General features: G+C 40.2%; 1 protein-coding gene and 1 long non-coding RNA gene across 4 annotated transcripts; one reads left to right on the forward strand and one right to left on the reverse strand.

Annotated features, from left to right (window-relative positions):
- Positions 1-41: 41 nt before the first annotated feature.
- On the reverse strand, positions 42-17,066 carry Syx8 (syntaxin 8). Its single transcript, XM_080180779.1, has 9 exons — positions 16,931-17,066; positions 15,842-15,929; positions 15,537-15,603; positions 15,139-15,220; positions 14,682-14,752; positions 14,170-14,233; positions 13,686-13,811; positions 995-1,093; positions 42-651 (listed from the first exon to the last, which is right to left on the reverse strand). Exons 1-9 carry the CDS (start codon positions 16,947-16,949, stop codon positions 509-511), a joined length of 759 nt encoding a protein of 252 aa, XP_080036905.1. The 5' UTR covers positions 16,950-17,066; the 3' UTR covers positions 42-508.
- On the forward strand, positions 1,129-13,512 carry LOC145335088 (uncharacterized). 3 transcript variants are annotated; one of them, XR_013885143.1, is made up of 3 exons: positions 1,129-1,881; positions 2,028-2,184; positions 13,384-13,512. It is a non-coding gene; the product is annotated as an uncharacterized LOC145335088 (long non-coding RNA). The 3 variants fall into 3 exon arrangements; XR_013885137.1 differs by having other exon boundaries at positions 1,806-2,184; XR_013885152.1 differs by lacking the exon at positions 13,384-13,512 and adding an exon at positions 10,799-11,194 and having other exon boundaries at positions 1,806-2,184.
- Positions 17,067-19,218: the final 2,152 nt, after the last annotated feature.

The raw sequence follows: 19,218 nt of genomic DNA on the forward strand, positions 1-19,218 counted from the left end.
CAAATAAGGAACAAATGGAAGGAAGCCTGCAGAAAGCTATATAAGACACCACATAATTTTTTTTTTTTTCATAAATATTAATAAAACTTAAAAATTCATATGGTCTAGTTTAGCAAAAACTATTTAAAAAATCACGTTTAATAAAAATTTGGAGATTAATTTCATCCTGAATGACAAATATGGTCTACTAGCTCCCCTTTTAGCACAAATGGATTTACATTTTGTATTCAAGAATATGTATATGTAATTCGCCAATTAAAACTAAAACTAAAAAGAATAATGCATTTTTAAACTATTCAATAAAATTAACTAGTACAATATGTTAATCAAGTAGTTAAAAAATTTCTGTATGAATATACTTCGAATAATGATATAATAATTATAATTTAAGAATATTCTGATTGAAATGAACAAAATGATAGACGGCCGAACTCTTTTACCCAAAAAGTATATAAGAATTGATTTAAAAATTAATGTAATTAAAAATGCAACAAATAAAAAAAATGTTCTAAATAGCAGCAACTACAATAATAGCTATCAAGAGTAGAATAATAATGACCCAGTATCCACAGGTTGTATCCTTAGCTCCAACACTGCGCACTCTGGCCGTGTTATCCAGCAACCTTTGGGTTGTATTGTCCAGGCGGTCATCTAGATACAATACATTTTTAAAACAACAAGAAAATTAAAAGAAAAAGTATATACTGATTAAAGCATACCAACTAAATTGAAAGCCTTAAAGATAACTTTTTTTGAAAAATTAGTTTAAATACATTAGCTCTCCTATTCGTTGGCTTACAAACTTTGGGTACTTTTGTTAAACATTGTTTGGTGGTAAAAACTAGCCTAAATTTGTCATCAATAATTTTAATTTGAAGGGGTGATTTAGTTTATCATTATTGTTAAAAGGGAGTGTACAATACATCAATTCATAATCAACTGTCTTATCCCTCAAAGTCATTGGGATAAATAACTTAAGTATAAAACCTCCTACCTATTTCATCAATAATTTCATTCTGTTGGTGTATTTCTGAACCTATTTGCTGAGCCATACTCTTCTGTCTAAGAATAACACTATGCAGTGCATCTAAACCTATAGACAATATATATGAGTAAATAGACAAAAAAACAAGGATGAGAAAATCCATAAATCAGAGCTCTGAAATCAAACGGCAGAACTAACGAATAAGAACAATTGCAAAGTGTCAAAACTTAAACGTGGTATAAAAAACTTAAATATAAATTTACTGCACAATTGCAAAAATATAGGATTCTCTTTAGGACATTTTCAGTATTTGATTATAAAGATGCTTCGCTTTAAATATTGAATCTTTTTGTCCTAGGAATAAATGTTTCAAAAATTAGATAAATAGTATGATTATATCGCAAAAAAAGTTGTAAAAAATAGTATTTTTTATTGGTTTATAGAGTTGCTGCACTTTCGAATTCGTACCTAAATCATCATCTTAAGTTTGAAATCGATAGAAAAAGTCTAAAAATGCCTAAATTAACGAGAAAAGCTACCAGTTATGTCCTGACGTACGTACAGACCCTAATTATAAAAAAGCTTTGCTCTTAACAAAGTAACAAGTCTACTACTAGCAGTTTAACATTGATAGTGTAGACTTAACAAAGTAAAACATTCAATTTGCAAACATTAACATTCTGAAAATATAAAAGGCAGTGTCATGTACGCTAATGTATGTACACTTTCAGGCCACCAAATTTGGAGAAGAACAGAGGCTGCCTGCGGCTCACTGCGGCAGACATCATAATTTCGCGGTTGCAAATAGCAATTTAAAGATTTTCATTTTTCAGACCGCTTAATTATAATGTCTGCCGGCTCTTTGGAAAACTAAGCTGTCCAGAATTAACATCCAGGTACAGCTTAGTTCTTCAAATTATTAACCTTTCCACCTTTCCCTATTAACAAATAATGTAATTGGGGGGAGGATAGGACAATAGCTTAGGCCGGGTGAAGTTTAGGTTTCCACCAAATTTCCCAAAATATAACTATATTTGTTTAGGCCTAAACATCAACACTTCCACAAATTACAGACCATCCATAAATGCACCAAGGCCCACCTGGAGATCCCAACAGTCCCTCCCGTCTGGCCCCGCGCATCCCCTGGATACCTCTGGATTCTTGTGGTAATTTGATCCTTCCCTGCATTGCAGTCACAGGTAGAACATTTTGCTAAAGCTGCTCTATAACTACCCTGTCTGTAAGTCTTAAGCCTCAAGGGGGATACAGCATCCTTCCCGCACATTGATGTTTACAGACTGTTAATCCTGTACAGCTGCTGAGGTGCTTTACAACTAAGTGCCACCCACCCATAGGACAACTCCTTGTCCTCTTATTTAACAATAACTGTTAAGTAATCCAAACCTGTTTTTCTCCCTACCCATAGGACAACTCCTTGTCCTCTTATTTAACAATATAGCTGTTAAATAATCCGAACCTGTTTTCCCCCCTACCCCTTTTCATCTCCCTGATAGCTTGCGGTCCCTCCCATACTGCGCCATATTAAAGACAACAAAAATTCGGTGAAGGTTCTCCCCTCATCATTTATTTGTTGTAAAAACACAAAAATATAAAAACACCAAAAAAAATATAAGCTAAAGAGAGGTTATAATTTAAATAAATAAATTAACAACAGCATTCAGTGGTCAATGAAGGAGATTTTCCTCACTAAACCGCCCGGAGCAATTACACGCTCAAGGCATAACACCCTCTATCATCCATCTAACTCACACCCCACCCCTTCTCACACCAAACGTTCACAATCCGACTCTGCGACTGGTGCGAGTCGTCGGCCTAAAACCGTCAGAGTTTTAGCCAAAAAACATAAACTCAACACCCCGTTTGAATTACGCGCCAAAAAACTCCTTAAAACAAAAAAAGCGCTACTTCAACGGCAAAAACCGGTTGACCGCAACTCTAGGCCCGTCGTTTCCTCACGCAGGCCCAGCGTTAGTCGCACCCCCCCAGGCCAAAACAGCCACCACCGTAGCCCATCCCCGTCACCTATCCGAGGATTCCCTACACCCCCTGCAGCTCCCCAACTACTTGCAGCCCCCCACTTACCCTCCTCACCTGTTGATCCACTGGTAACTTTTCCCGTTATACATCCGTATAACGGCCTTTCACCACAAACCCCCACAACCCCTACAGATACTGAAGAGTTTGAGCTAGCCCCACAGCAACTAGATTGGGATAATTATTCCCCCATACCATCCTTCCAAAAATCAGCTTCAATTCTTGAAGAAGCTTTGGAACAACTCTATTCTGAAGATTTACAGAAGGAGGTTCAGGACGAGGTTTTTTATAACCCTGAACAGTTCCCATTACACGACCACCTCCCAGGCTCCGCTTATAACGCTTCCACATCGACACACAATATTAGTGTCGATCTATCTGCGCTTGTTACAGCACAAACCCCAACCATGACTGATGAGGCAACCAAACTCATCATCGAATGCGATGAGTGCATGATGATAGACGAAGACTGTCAGAGCATCATAAATAACCCTGACAGGTTTAGCATTGAAAAGCTAGACAATAGTCTATCATTGTTGGAAGAAAAAGCCTCGTCAATTCGCCACATCATAGCTTTCTTTCGCAACAGCCCAGACCCAAGGGTCACCGAAGCTGACATGAACAAAGCGTTACAGCTACGTATAGCCATGCGCTCAAAAATCGAGTTCATTCATGAACATCGTACATCACGTTTGAAAGCTCAACCGATTACGACAACTGCTGCTCCAGCAGTACCTCTCTCTACTTGCTCTGACGACTCGACTACCACTTCAGCAGTCGGATCCGAGGCAGGTACCTTACCATGTGATGGCCAAGTAATTGTGCCTCCAGCAGTTACGACTCAGGCCACAGCTGTTCCTGCTGCAACTATGCTCCAGCAAACAGCTCCCATCCCCAACCGCATAAATCCTACGACATACGCGGTAAAACAAGCAAGGGTAAAACAAAAAAGGGACCCCTTGCTTGTTGAGCTCGACGATCTCTGCGAAAAGTTCGGCGACCTTAAAACGACCGAAGTTAAGCAGTTAGGTCAGTTCAATAAACTTAATGCTCAATTCAAAGAGCTACTCGAAAAGGCACAGCGTTCCTTACATAAAGCCAAAACGCTTTGTGAGGACGCGATGCTTACGGACATGGAGGAAGATGCGACAGCATTGGATGCCCAGTCCACCACGCTCGAAACTGAAATATCCAGCGTGGAATCATACGTTGAACGCTTGAGGGACCGTTTCGGAGTGCCTATCTCAGGACACTCTTTCAATCAGCGTTCTTCCAACATTCCTATCCCTCACTTTTCTGGGGCCAAAACAGATAAACTTGACCTCTTTACATTCCAAAAGAAGTTCCAGATTTACATTGACTCAATGCCTTCCATAGCAGAAGTCGAAGCATTGGAGATACTGAAAGAGAAATGTCTCCAAGGCAATGCACAGATGTTGTGCTCTGCCGAAAAATCCATTAAGGCCTGTATGAAGCAGCTGTCGTTCCACTACGGCAGCAAAACCAGCATCATAGCTAAACGCAAGGCCAAAATCATGGAACTTGGACCATGCCCTAAATACAACTGGGAACAGCAGATCACATGGATGGTAAAACTCCGTTCACTGCTTGCTGACACCCAAGAATTTGCAAAAGAAAATGACGCGGAGCAAACCTTGTATCACGGCAAAACAGATATTGCCAACTCCGTGTTGAATCTTCTTAAAGGCGACTACTTTAAGGAGATGTCTAGAAAATTCATGTTGAGTGCAGATGAGCACGGGGAAGAAGACGGCCAGTATTGCTATGAACAACTTCTCCTCTTTCTTGACTCTGAGCTCCGCCAGCTACAGTATCAGCTCAATCAACATGAAGGGGCATCCCTCCACACTGGCACCGCAACTTCTATCGGCAACAATGCCAACACAAACAGCGGCAGTTCCAGTAACAAACAGTCCAATCATGCTGGTAACAACCCGGGTCATAAAAACTCGAACCGGAGTAAACCAGCCTCCCAAACCTACACAGCCTCCACCTTTTCGGCCTCGGAGGACCCAAAACATCGCCAAAAAGGCAGGTTAGCCGACAAGTCGACTAAGACGCCCACTCCGCTCTTAGCATACACAGGTGCTGCTTCTAAGCCTGTATCGACTGATTGCACGCTTTGTCAGAACAAACACACATATTTGTTCCAATGCCAGGTGTACATCAATACACCACACAAGGAGAAACGCCAACTCCACGGCAAGACAAAAGCCTGTCATAGGTGCCTCAGAATGGACGCCAACGTCAATTTCGACAATATTGACGAATGGTGGAACAATCACAAAAACGATTGTCGCACCACCTTTTACTGCCAAGCTGACAATTGCCAGTACGCATCCTCACACCGCGTGCAAAAACACATCCTCGCCTGCTCAATTCATGTGGAGCAGAATAAAAAGAGGTTAGGCGATTTCCGCAAATCATTGCCCAAGGATGTCCCTATAACATCTGGCAACCTTCTGTTCATGGATAACATAACCATGAACCTCCAAACCGCTGACACCACACCCGACGTTTCCGACCCCAACACTTTCCCCGATGTTGCTGCTCCCGGCATCTTCATGTGCCAAAATGTCCCTGATCTCTCCGGCAACCCGTTGTTTGTATTCTATGACAGCGGTTGTGGTACAGCCGCAGTTTCAGCTTCTGCAGCGGCTAGACTAAATGCCACAGAACACAGACCTGGACCCACCCTCATGAACGTAGCAGGTGGTAAAGTCGTCCATCTTCCCTATGGCAGTGACAAGTTCACACTGCCATTAGTCGACAGTGCCATGTCCGCAACTATAATTGCTGCAAAAATGGACACGCTGACGGCTCCATTTCCTCGTTGGGACCTCAAGGAGCCTTATGGTGACCTTGCAAATCATTACAAAGGCCACGAGCTCCTCCCCACCGTACCAGATGTCATTGGCGGAGGCCAAGTCGACATAATCCTGGGAATCAAGTACAATTACTTGTTCCCAATGCGCATCTGCTCATTGCCCTGTGGCTTATCTTTATACAGAAGCCCACTTAAGGGTATCGACGGCCACACAGGTGTACTTGGTGGCCCCCACAAGGCTTGGGCTAAAGCAGCCAAGACTGTAAACTTTGTTGGTGCTGCTCTCTTCTTCACCAACGAGCTGTCTGCCTACCGCTATACCACTGAAACACTTCTGAACAGTGGCAGGAATTGGTGCGCGGATGACTCCAAAACCGACACCTTTCCGTATCTCCGTCCAATCACTGTTGAGGAAACAACAGACGAGGATGCTTCGCTGGATGTTCATACATACAGCACCAATATTCAACACGTCAAACGACATGAACGCAAGTATCTTGAGAGTGAAGACATAGGCACTCAAGCACCTTACCGTTGCATAGCATGCCGTGGCTGCAATGACTGCAAAAACGGAGACATCCTGGAGGCAACCTCTCTGAAAGAAGAGGCCGAACAACTCCTAATAAAAAAGTCCGTCAAGTTCTTACCTGACGAACGCCGGATCGTAGCATCTCTTCCCTTCATTGCTGATCCGGTTAAGGAGTTACAACCAAACAAAAACAGGGCCCTCAAAGTTCTGGAGTCCCAGCTGTGAAAATTGCAGAAGGATCCAGAGGCCAAACTACAAGTTATGGCGTCACATGACAAACTAGCATTGAATGGCTATTCATGTGACATTGATGACCTATCCCCTGAGGAACGCGCCCTTGTAGACAATCTGCCAGGAGAATACTACCTCCCTTGGCGATTCGTCACTAAAGAAAACTCTCTTTCCACTCCAGTCAGGGTTGTATTTGACGCTTCTGCGACAACCTCGTCAGGTAAAAGTCTGAACGACGTCCTAGCAAAGGGCACAAACAGACTCGAAAAAATCTTAGCTCTGGACATCAATTTCAGAGCAGGTCCACATGCTTTCGCATGCGACATACGGATGGCATACAATCAGATTAAGTTGGATCCATCTGATTTCCGCTGGCACAAGTACTTGTGGGTTGATAGCCTTGCCCCTGGTGGCACCATCAGAACGCGCATCATGCGCACCATCATTTATGGGGTTAAACCTTCTGGCAACCAAATGGCAGAAGGTCTTGAACAGGTAGCTCAGTATGTCATGGACAATCATCCTGAACATACTGCAGGTGCCCAGGTTCTCAAAACCAAAACTTATGTTGATGATACTTCTGATTCAACAGACTCCGCAATTGAACTAGACAAAATCATTGCGGGAGTCAAATTCACTCTTGACTTAGCAGGCATGAGCGTCAAAAGCTTTGTCAAGTCTTCAGCTGTACCTGAAGACACTGTGTCGAATGATGGCACACATGTTAGCTACCTCGGCTATCGATGGGCTCCACTTGCTGACACTCTAAGTCTGGACGTCAAACCTCTCTCGTTCGGTAAAACAAAACGAGGTAAAAGACCCCCACCAGTAGAAGGAAGTCTTGAAGAGGCTCTTCTACACAATTTCACAAAAAGAACAATCTTGTCGCAAGTTGCCTCTAACTTCGACCTTCTCGGACTCTGCACCCCCGTGACTGCCAAATTCAAAGCAGACTATCACGACCTCCTTTCTTACGCCACTGGTTGGGACGATGGTCTCCCAACCAAGTTGCTTCCCACATGGGTGACTAACATTGAAACGATGCAACAACTTGCGTCAGTTTCGTGCCCACGGTCCGTAATTCCGGCAAATTCTGAGCCCAAAGTTGATCTGTTAGTATCTGTTGATGCTAGTCAAAACATGGCAATCGTATGCGTGCATGTTAGGTCAAGGTCTCTCACAGGCGAGATCACTGTCCGACTAGCTGCTGCCAAATCAAAGATTGTAACTGGTAGCACAATTCCTCGAGCAGAGCTCAGGGCAGCTGTTGTAGGCACCATTCTCGCAACAACCGTTGCCAAAAATCTCAAAAACAAGGTAGAAAAAGTCACCTATTTCACAGACTCTTCCGTTGTGCTATCTTGGCTTCATCAAGATGCACGCCCTCTTTCTCTTGGCGTACGCAGCTGCGTCATCGAAATTCGCCGATTCTCTTCCCCAGACTAATGGCGACATGTTGAATCTGAAAACAACATAGCCGACTTGGGTACTCGTTTCCTCGCCACTATCAAGGATATCGATGCTAATTCTGAATGGCAAAACGGCAAACCCTGGATGTATCTTGATTACCAGGACATGCCAGCCCAATCCTTCCAAGATCTTAAACTATCAATGGAAGCGAAGCAGGCCGCTGCCCAAGAGGTCAGAATCCTCCACGGTGATACGAAATCACCTCAGGAAAGAACGGCAGAGATAACCAAGTTCTCGAACTATCTCTACGACCCGTGCAAACGGTCATGGCCCAAGTCTCTCCGTGTCATGGCCATTGTTCGAAAATTCTGCTTTTTCGACTTCAAATCGTACCGTAATTTGAAGGCCCCCCCTCATCCAAATCCTCAGGTCGTCCAACTTTCGGACGATGAAATCCACAAGGCGGAGAATTACTACTTTAGACTCGCTACTAAAGAAGTGCTTAAGTTCTCCAACTCAAAGGCCCACGGCAACAATGTCGTCACTGACGATGGCATTGTCAAATACAATGGTCGTATTGTCGAGGGCACTAACATAGAAGACGTTGACAATATCATGCCTGATTTGTCTCCCCTCCACTTCGTTAGACCGATAGTCGATCGGTATAGCCTAATAGCATACTCCGTTATGCTATACGCCCATCAAGAGCTTGCACTACACAGAAATGTAAACGCAACACTCTTAGAATCCAGGCACATTGCCTACATTCTTAATGGCAGAGATCTCTCCAAAGAGATCAGAGCGGCTTGCCCACATTGTCGTAGGTTCAAGGCCAAGCTCCTAGAAGCTGAAATGGGACCAATCCATCAAAATAGATTGACCATTGCTCCCCCGTTCTACTACTGCCAACTTGACTTAATGGGTCCGTTCTTAGCTCACTGTGAACATAACCACAGATCCACAGTCAAGGTTTGGGGTCTAGTCTGTAGAGACCCAGCCTCATCCGCAACGGCTTGTTATGCTATGACGAAGTATAACACAGACGCTTTTCTTCAAGCTTTCCAACGATTCGTTCATCGTTATTGCTACCCTAAAAAGGTCTTCATCGACCCAGGTGCACAGCTCATCAAGGGCGTAGCAAAATCAGAGTTTTCCATGGCTGACATCACTAAAACGCTCAATGGAAAAAGCTGCAGCATAGAGTACGAGATTGGTCCCACTGCTGCCCACAATTATCAAGGTTGCGTGGAACGTTCAATCAAAGAGATCAAAACTTTGTTCCATGCAACATTCAACGGTCTCAAGCTGGACGTCATGTCCTTTGAGACCGCCTTTTCATACATTGCCAATGAAATAAACAACATGCCAATCTGCACGGTATCCAGAACGGAGGATATAGGTCACGCAGACCTTATCACGCCTAACCGTCTGATACACGGCAGGAATAACAGGCGTGCACCCACTGGACCAATGAGGGTAGAGCAACCATCCCGCCTATTGGAACAGATGGAACGCCTCTATCAATCATGGTGGCAGATCTGGCTGTATGAACGCCTTCCAGATTACATTCCAAGACCAAAGAAATTTGGCAAAACAGGTCCACAACCAAAAGAAATGGATATCGTTGTTTTCCTCCGGTCCCCAGATGAGTTGATTGGCGATCAACTCTGGCGCCTTGGCCAGGTCCTACACCTCATCACTTCTGATGATGGTATCGTCCGTCAGGTAATTATCCGTTGGCGGAAACACTGGAAGGAAGAGTTTCATGAAACCAGAAGAAGTGTCCGGCACATTGCCATCCTGTTCTCCGAGGACGAGCTCGCGCTAATTGACCAGATCAGATCCGCGGCCTCCAAGTGTGACGAGTCTTACACTTCGGAGCAACGCAAACTAAAAACCTCCCATGAAAACCATTCCTGTAACGGGATAACACAATGCATTGCACATGAGTTACACCCGCTAAACGTTGGCTGAAATTGCCGAAGATAATAATTTTACCCTCATTGACACGCATTTCCATGATCTGCATGCTTCAATTTTAAACCTACTAATAAAGGCTGTAGTTGCCGAAGATAATAATTTTACCCTCATTGACACGCATTTCCATGATCTGCATGCTTCAATTTTAAACCTACTAATAAAGGCTGTAGTTGCCGAAGATAATAATTTTAACCTCACAGACACGCATTTCCATGATATGCATTTGTGATAAATTTCTCATTCAAATAAATAAAGGCTGTAAGTGCCGAAGACATAAAAAACCTACCTATTAAATAAAGGCTGAATTGGCCCACCTCCCTGAATACGGCTGTAATTGCCTTACAAACCAACAATTAATATTAATAATGTTATTATTAAATATTAAATTACAACAAAAGAAAAATCCTACTTACAGGTTCACACGCCTGTTAATAACGTTAATAATCATATTATTAAATGTTAAATTATAACAAGTAAATGATGATTAATGCCCTTAATAATTTTATTATTAAATGATGAATTGCCTCTAGAAGTTTAACCCACCTACGAGGATGATGGTTCTACATCAATAACCGATAAATTGATTCCAGCCGAAGAAAACCTGGAGTAGTGTTATCAAATATTAAATTTAAATGTTCTTATATAATAATCATTATTTGCCAATCTTCTTTTAGCTTTACGAATATTATAAACCATTGTAAACAATACACCCCATAAAAGCCCTCTTTTTCTCTTTTATAAACAAAATTTTTTATTCCAGGATGGATTCCAACATTTCCGCCATCTCCAACAACGGCCCCGTTCTCAGCGCCCCTCTAACCAAACCGCTAGCTGTTGTTGAAAAAGATCTAAAGGAGAAGAGAAAGGAGCTGCTAAATCGACTACACCCAGGCTCCGTTACCCGAATTGAACCCGCTCTGTTCCAAAATGTCAACAACCCGGATATACGGGAGATGCTTGAAGCTGAAAATACATTATTGGAAGCTATCTTGTGCGCTCAAGAAAATATCAAAACTCTTGAAGAAAAAATTAACCAGGAACTGCACAAGATAGACGTCACCGACAACCAGGGTGGAAACTTCTTACCTAGCGAAGAAGAATACGTTCAAATCCCGGCTTGGACTCTAAAAGGCACCCACTGTTCAAGTACCCGCCAGGTCAGGGAAGAGGCTCAGAAGAGAGCCCGCCTCGAGATATTATACAAACAAAAATTTCCCGAGGAGCCTAAACCCCCCCCGTGTAACATGGACAGTGAATTGACAAAGAGTATTGATAATCTCTATCAAACATTCCATGCTAGCCCAATGCCCACCTTTTTCGACAGATGGCACCAACTTGATCTGATACATGAGCTGCTTGGAAAGGATGATGTATCCGCCCCCAGATTCCAAAAAATGTACTCCCTTTACGTACAGGCGGAATACCTCAGAGGCAAGGAAGCAGCGATGGAAACCACACTCGCCCGTTTAGAGTTCCACCGTGAACAGAAGTTCTATGAATACAGAAAAAAGACTTCTGACAACATGCAAAATTCCATCAGCCAGATTCCAAAGCATAATAGTAAAATGCTCTACTGCAGAAATCAAGCTTGCCCTGACTGTAGGCATACCACCAAACCTTCTTTGAAAACCCATGGTCTCCAGAATTCTGGTTCAAGAAGGAAAAAACAAAAAGTTTCCCAGGTCAAACAGCAGGAACCCTCCACCTCAAGACAGCGCTCACGCTCCCGCTCGTCTCCAAAACGGCGCTCGCCATCTAGGCGCCGTTATTCTACACGACACTATTCCCCAAAACGCCGTTCTTATTCTAGAAGGCGTTCTCCCCCGAGACAACGTTCACCTACACGACAACGGTCACCATCACCTGCTGTACGTCAAGACTACCGCCGACCAGCAGACTATGATGATAGATATGCACACAATCATGTCAACACACCACAGGGTAGATACGTCCGTCACTTCCAAAGTGAGAGTCATCATGATAACACCTATGACCCCTCACGCCAGGACGGTTACGGCTATATACCTGTAACAGACCGTCTCTATTAAGTCTCTATTAAAATTTTCTATAAAGAAAAAATGTGTCGATAAATAAAATTATTATTTTTTTCATCCTGTTTGTGCCGCCACAAGTTTCGTTTTTATCAATTTTATCAAATTCTTATCTAATTTCAGATAAAACCCAAACCACAATGAGTCTGCCATTCGACTTGCTGGCTAAAATTGGCAAGCCCTATGACCACCACAAATACATCCTGTATGAAGTCAGAGACATCAAAGGTATGCTAGAGTCCATCCGGCGTGGTATTCATGACCACACCCGGCTGTTCCCGAAGGATGTGGTAAACCGCCGTTACCTGGACGGTTTTGCCAAGCAAATCGAGTATCTCGAGGAAGAGATTGATTCGTGGAGGATGTGGGCATTCAGTATGCCCCCAGAATTGGCCAGGCGCGAAGTCAGCATCCTTCGCTATGAAGTGCTTCTTCTTGCGTCAAAAATGGGCCCGGCCGTTGAAGCCCAGCATTTTGCCCTCTTCCCCGTCTGGAGCCCCCCCAAAACTACAACCCCCTGGCGCCAAATTTCGCTAACCAAAGTTAGAAAATTTAAAAAAGCCTCCCAGCGTGCCCGGAAGCAAGCCCGTGAGGCCAACGCGGGACTCTCAGCCGCCAAAAAAGAACTGGAGACCATGGACCTTTGTCTCCAATTCCAAAAATTAAAATTGTAAAATCATTTTTTTCCAATGTGTTTCTTTTTCCCTTTCTTCCATTTTTTATTTAAATTCAAAACCAATATGTCTTTCAGAAAAGACATAATAATTCCAAAAGAAAAAAATGTGATGACCAGCCACTCCATACGCCACTCCGAATGCCACTTCCATTTTTTAAAGGTCCAGCGGTGACGGCTTCGGGGGTGTATTGTCATGTATTCTTTTCTCTCCACTGTATATTGTACATTGCAGTGATCAGCCCGCAGCCCTATGTTCTTCTTTTTCTTGCCGGGAGTGTCATGTACGCTAATGTATGTACACTTTCAGGCCACCAAATTTGGAGAAGAACAGAGGCTGCCTGCGGCTCACTGCGGCAGACATCATAATTTCGCGGTTGCAAATAGCAATTTAAAGATTTTCATTTTTCAGACCGCTTAATTATAATGTCTGCCGGCTCTTTGGAAAACTAAGCTGTCCAGAATTAACATCCAGGTACAGCTTAGTTCTTCAAATTATTAACCTTTCCACCTTTCCCTATTAACAAATAATGTAATTGGGGGGAGGATAGGACAATAGCTTAGGCCGGGTGAAGTTTAGGTTTCCACCAAATTTCCCAAAATATAACTATATTTGTTTAGGCCTAAACATCAACACTTCCACAAATTACAGACCATCCATAAATGCACCAAGGCCCACCTGGAGATCCCAACAGTCCCTCCCGTCTGGCCCCGCGCATCCCCTGGATACCTCTGGATTCTTGTGGTAATTTGATCCTTCCCTGCATTGCAGTCACAGGTAGAACATTTTGCTAAAGCTGCTCTATAACTACCCTGTCTGTAAGTCTTAAGCCTCAAGGGGGATACAGCATCCTTCCCGCACAGGCAGTCATGCCCAAAATAGCGCTTCAACTGTCAACAAGATCAAAATAAAATTCAATAACCTGCATCTTGATCTCTCAATGTCTCTTCCCTTTTCTCCCTGAGAGCCTGGGCACTATGTCCAGCAGTTTCTCTACTCTCTTCGCCTCCATACTCATCTGATTCACCTCGTTCTACATCACCCCATCCTTAAATATTTAAACAATAACTACACCACTATGGTAAGGGGAAGGAGAATCGAACCCCAACTTTCACTTCAAGTTTGGAACAGAAAGAGGACCGGGTATTTTTGTGGGGCAATTAGTTTTGGGAGGAAGGTGGTATCCTTATACCTTAACAAAAATCATAATCAAAAACCTTTCCTGACCAATGTACAAATTGGAAGCTAGACTTTTAATAAGAACCATATCGTCAAGCGGTTAGCTACAGACAGACAAATACCCTGTTACTTTCTCATAAGGATTAGATTTTTATTATCCTTGTTTTCATCAAAAATAGTCTAATAAAACATTTTTAATTGCGTTTAATTAAAATGCAAAAAATTACCTGTTTTGCCCAGGTTAGCAACACCTCCTCCAGGAACAGGCTTGCGGAACAGGTTTTTCTTGTCCTAAAATTACAGGAGATTATTAACAAGGATGAAAACATCTCTAAGTAGCGAAGCCAAAAAATATAAAAATGAGAAAATGTTAACCCACCTAATATTCTGAAAATTCAATTTTGATACTATTACAAAAACAAAGAAAAATTTGATCAATATACCACAGATATAAGTATATAAAATAAAGAAAAGAGCTACTAGTTTTTTTATCTTTAAAAACAAAAATCCATTAACGGGAAATTTAATTCTAGTTACAACTGACTATCTTTTACAGGACCTGAAAAAATCATGTTTCCTCCAAAACGTTTCAGACATACAAGCGGAGAGGCGGACATTTCGAATTATAGAGTAGCTACGCTTCTTAAAAATGAAACTTGAAATGTTAAGAATTAGTTTTTATCTTGGTAGGAAAAGGTATTTCATATTTCTAGCCGTAGAAATTTTAACAATATTATACCTGATCGACATCTCTAAAGCTTGTTTTACTAACGAGCTCTTTTAGATCTTTCTCTTTTCGACTCAAACTATCTAAAATGTTGTTATTTTTATCTAAGCGTACGTTGTTTTACATTAATATATTCCATACCTACTCAAAAACTAAAAATTTGCTTTAAAAACATTTATGGCTTTGCTTGTATTTTTTTAATGATAGTTTTAAGGGGGATGGATTGGACAAACCTGTTATAAAAAGAAATTTTTATAGCGTTTTAACAAAAAAAACCAAGCAAACGCTATTTTTATTGTTGGAAACAATCATCCGCTATTAATTAATTTGCTTCAAAATATTAAAGTTAGGGGAGGGGGGGGGGGTGATAATCGACTAAGCATTTTGAGAGAAAAACCCGAAAAAAGCGGCTATAGAACCTTCTATTCAAGAAAATTTTTGTAGAAGATTAAAAGAATAATTAGGTTACCAACAATTCCCTCTCTCCTCGTTCTCTCTCCACTGGTCAATCCATTCTTTTCCAAGGCAAGCTTTTCACTCAGTCTCACAACCTAATTAGTAAGTACAAACATGTAATTCTAATTCAAAATAAGAAATAGATAAATTGTGAATAAGAATAAACTTTTTCAAAGTTTTACAGGGATATTTTTAAGTGCGAAATGTCATGATTAATACCTATTATATATTTAAAATTATGTATAACCCGGCAGGGAGGACCTAACCCAATAGAGCTACCCTGTATAACCCAATGTTACTTCATCAAACCAAGCCTAACCAATTTATCCCAAATAGATACCCTTTTTCAAAATAGGGCGGGGAATTCCTGTGCCAAACTAGGAACTCTTAAAAGAAGTAACACATTCATACCTGTTGTTTAAACTGGGCTAAAGTTCTTCTCAAATCATCTGTCAGTTGAAGATACACGGAGCTTGATCTGATTAAAAAACAATTTTTACAATTTTTTTTCTAAACCATTTATTAAAAATGTCTGTTTAGCTGTGAGAAAAATTTGCATTAGATAGGCTTTAATCTCTTCCTGTCCTGTGAGCGTCTACTTTCGATTTTATTTTGTCCTTAGATTTTAAATTCCTGAGGTACATCATATATATTTGTTGTCATAATTGTTTTTTGATAATTTACATTTTTCTCAGAGCTTGCTATAAAATTTCCACCTGTTATATTTTCCTCTCTCTCCGATGAGTGATAGGGCATTCTGATGAAGCTTTTCTGCACTATCAAGCTCTCTCTCCCACCCATCACCTACAATATTATTATGATCAAGTATCTCTGCGCTATCAAGCTCTCTCTCCCACCCATCACCTACAATATCATTATGATCAAGTATCTCTGCACTATCAAGATCTCTCTCCCACCCATCACCTATAATATTATTATGATTAAGTATCTCTGCACTATCGAGCTCTCTCTCCCACCCATCACCTACAATATTATTATGATCAAGTATCTCTGCACTATCAAGCTCTCTCTCCCACCGATCACCTACAATATTCTTATGATCAAGTATCTCTGCACTATCAAGCTCTCATTCCCACCCATCACCTACAATATTATTATGATCAAGTATCTCTGCACTATCAAGATCTCTCTCCCACCCATCACCTATAATATTATTATGATTAAGTATCTCTGCACTATCGAGCTCTCTCTCCCACCCATCACCTATAATAACAGTTAGTAGCCTTAAAGTTCATAGATTTTTGGAGATAATCGTTCCCAGAAACATTTAACGTGAACTGCACTGAAGTGAGTAGATGCTTATTTGTCAGTAGAATATTCTCAACAATAATCGACATTCTATCTCAAACAGCAGCTGGGTAATTAATATGTCCGCCTTTAAACGGAGAGACAAAGTTAGTTGTAGAAAAGCATTGCTACTACAAAATTGTGAAACAGTTTGAAATGTGTCAAATTAAGATAATTAAATTAATTAGGGTAAAGATTGAAAAAGACGGTTGTCAGCAGATTGTGTAATGGAACAATTTAATTTTTAATTTCGTCTGGAATCTCAGAGAGACACTATTTAATAGGTAAGTAGAATTATATCCTATTATAAAAAGTAGTTTTTTGTAAAAAATATCAAAATGTGGATGGATATTCCCCGCCCCCTTCAGACGAAGCCCATAAGGGCTAAAGACAAAGCTAAAATCTAAATGTAGTTGCTGTTCTTATTACAATTTAATGTAAGAAACTACATTTTGTGTAGCATTTGTCACTTTGATTTAAGCTGTGTTATAACTTACCAATATCAATCAAAGCCATCGTTCCTTACAACACATCAAATCATTATTTTTTCATCTGAAAAAAAAATTAAAAAATAACAAATATTCTAAATTTTTAGTGTTATGACTTTTTACTCTCAAAATCTTCGACAGCTGTGATGAATTTAGTTTTGATCTGAGATGTGTGGGTTTTCAGGTCAACAAAGGCTTTCCTCAGAGCTAACTGGGCTTGGTAACCTTCAACTGTCTGAAATATCAATACAAAAGATTATTTTTAAAGCGAAGATTTTCTATAATTAGGGTCGGTCCGTCCGTAAGCAACGGTTAACTCTTTTTGTTCAGTTAGACATGTTATAATTGTCTTATGGATTTTAAACTTTGCTTGATAATTCTTATAACAGTAAATAAAATTTTGTCTATATATAGTATCCCGTATTTATGTAATTTTACAATAATTTTGTTTATACTTACAGACTTCAAGAGTTATTGTTCGTTTATCTTTCCTCTTGAGTTAAGAGCTTCGCTTTTATGGATGTTGTAATCCCTTTTTTTTGGAAGAATGACAGAAGTCATAGCCATTAACATTCTTAGAATCTGTCGAAGAGAAGGTAAGAAAAAACAAGATTGGTGAAAGAACATAAAAGATCAGAACAGGCATATTAACCATCGCTAATCTAGAAAGCTTTTTTTCAGAAGTTTAAACAGTAGAAATGTAAGAGCAATGACTTTTTACTTATTTTCTTTTTCGCAGTGTATAAGGATTAAGGATGCACTTACTTTGGTATTTTCAGCAAGAGAAAGTTTTAAGCGAGAACTACTTTTGCAAATGTAAGCTAACTTTGGACACAAGCTTTTACCTGAATTCTTAGGTGCATAACTTCTTCTGAAGGATGAGGTATTGTGTAACCGGCAAATTCAACCTGTCATAGACAATAAAACGTCTATAGTTTTTTATTGGATTTATTAAAAGTATATACATATCATAGACAACAGTTTCTGGAAATAATTCCTTCATCCACAAGTTGAACATTAATCCTATGGATATTTTACTACTTGAATCTTAAGCCAGATTTTCTTGTTCTACACGCAGGCTAAAGTAAAGATTCCTCACTTCCACCCTCCTTACTCCATTTATCCGCTCCCCTCCTATTAGATGAACGAAATGACCAATAAACAAGTTCCATGTTAGTAAGCTAAATTGACGAAAATTTTCCCCCTGTCATAGAATTCACGTATATTCTACATCCATTAACAATCCACTTTACCCCCGTTTAAAAAAATCTAAGAAATAAAATGTGCCTACTTGCGGATTTCTTAACAGCATAGTTCTGAGACAATTTCCAAGTGTGTGATTTTCTTTTTGAAATACATATGTACGGCAAGTTTCTCCACTTGTACTGAAATAAATAAAGAATGTGAGATAGAATAACAATTAAGAAGTTTTCCTCAGAGTGCCTAGACGAGCACTGAACAATAACACCCCCCCTACTTTTAAAATAAATAAATTAAAATAATAGGGGAGGGGGGTTGTTTTTGTGAGTTTATTTTGTACTTATTTTTGTGGCTTGTTTCTACATTCATATCTAAACCTTATCTAATCTGTATAGAAATACTTAATTAAATTAATACTTTAACACTCCTGCGTTTGTCCTGGTACCTTAAATAGTACCACCTACGCTTTAAGAATCAAAAGAATAATATATATTACTTGTCTCCTTCCAATACATTCAGTTTCTTAATATCCTCCTTTTCTGGGGGCAGTAATGAGGTCATTTTAGTCTGAAATACATTAGAATTTACATAATGGGGCAAAAATCGTCATATTGCGCAAAATTAAGTTGTGTTCTAATCATACTTAGATTTAAATCAAATTCTTTAAATTTTAAACCAAGCAAGCAGTTTCCGCGGTTTAAAACGGTACACAAAATAATTTTAAATAAACTTATTTAGAAAAAAAAAATGAACTTTGATTCCAAGATCAAATTATTAGAACACAGACTAAACTAGACGGCCCCCATTAATTACTTCTACAAGATTACATTATTTTTAAGTTTTGTTTTTTTGAACTGTAATACACCAAGAATTTTTTGAAAAAGTAATGCCTCTAAAATAAGAAATTAAAATACATATAGTGTTTATATCACAGCTACAAGGAATAATTGAAGAAAAATATTACAATAAAGTCAATTATTACAAATTACAATTTAGATTTTGGCATGTTTTCACATTTGTAAGCACAGCAAAAAACATCATCCCTCTTATTTTTAAAATATGATTCTCATCCTTACTAAGGAATTCAATAGAAATAC

The sequence above is a fragment of the Acartia tonsa genome, chromosome 2 (genome assembly GCF_053477335.1).
Source record: "Acartia tonsa isolate MP-2025a chromosome 2, ASM5347733v1, whole genome shotgun sequence".
NCBI classification, from domain to species: Eukaryota; Metazoa; Arthropoda; class Copepoda; order Calanoida; family Acartiidae; genus Acartia; species Acartia tonsa.

What these genes read in the sequence shown, in the direction of transcription:
- Syx8 (XM_080180779.1), bottom strand. An exon ending in GAGGAGAGAGGGAATTGTTG is followed by an intron (nt 14,753 to 15,138) that starts GTAACCTAATTA and finishes ACAACATTTTAG; the next exon opens with ATAGTTTGAGTCGAAAAGAG. An exon ending in TGCTAACCTGGGCAAAACAG is followed by an intron (nt 13,812 to 14,169) that starts GTAATTTTTTGC and finishes TAAATATTTAAG; the next exon opens with GATGGGGTGATGTAGAACGA.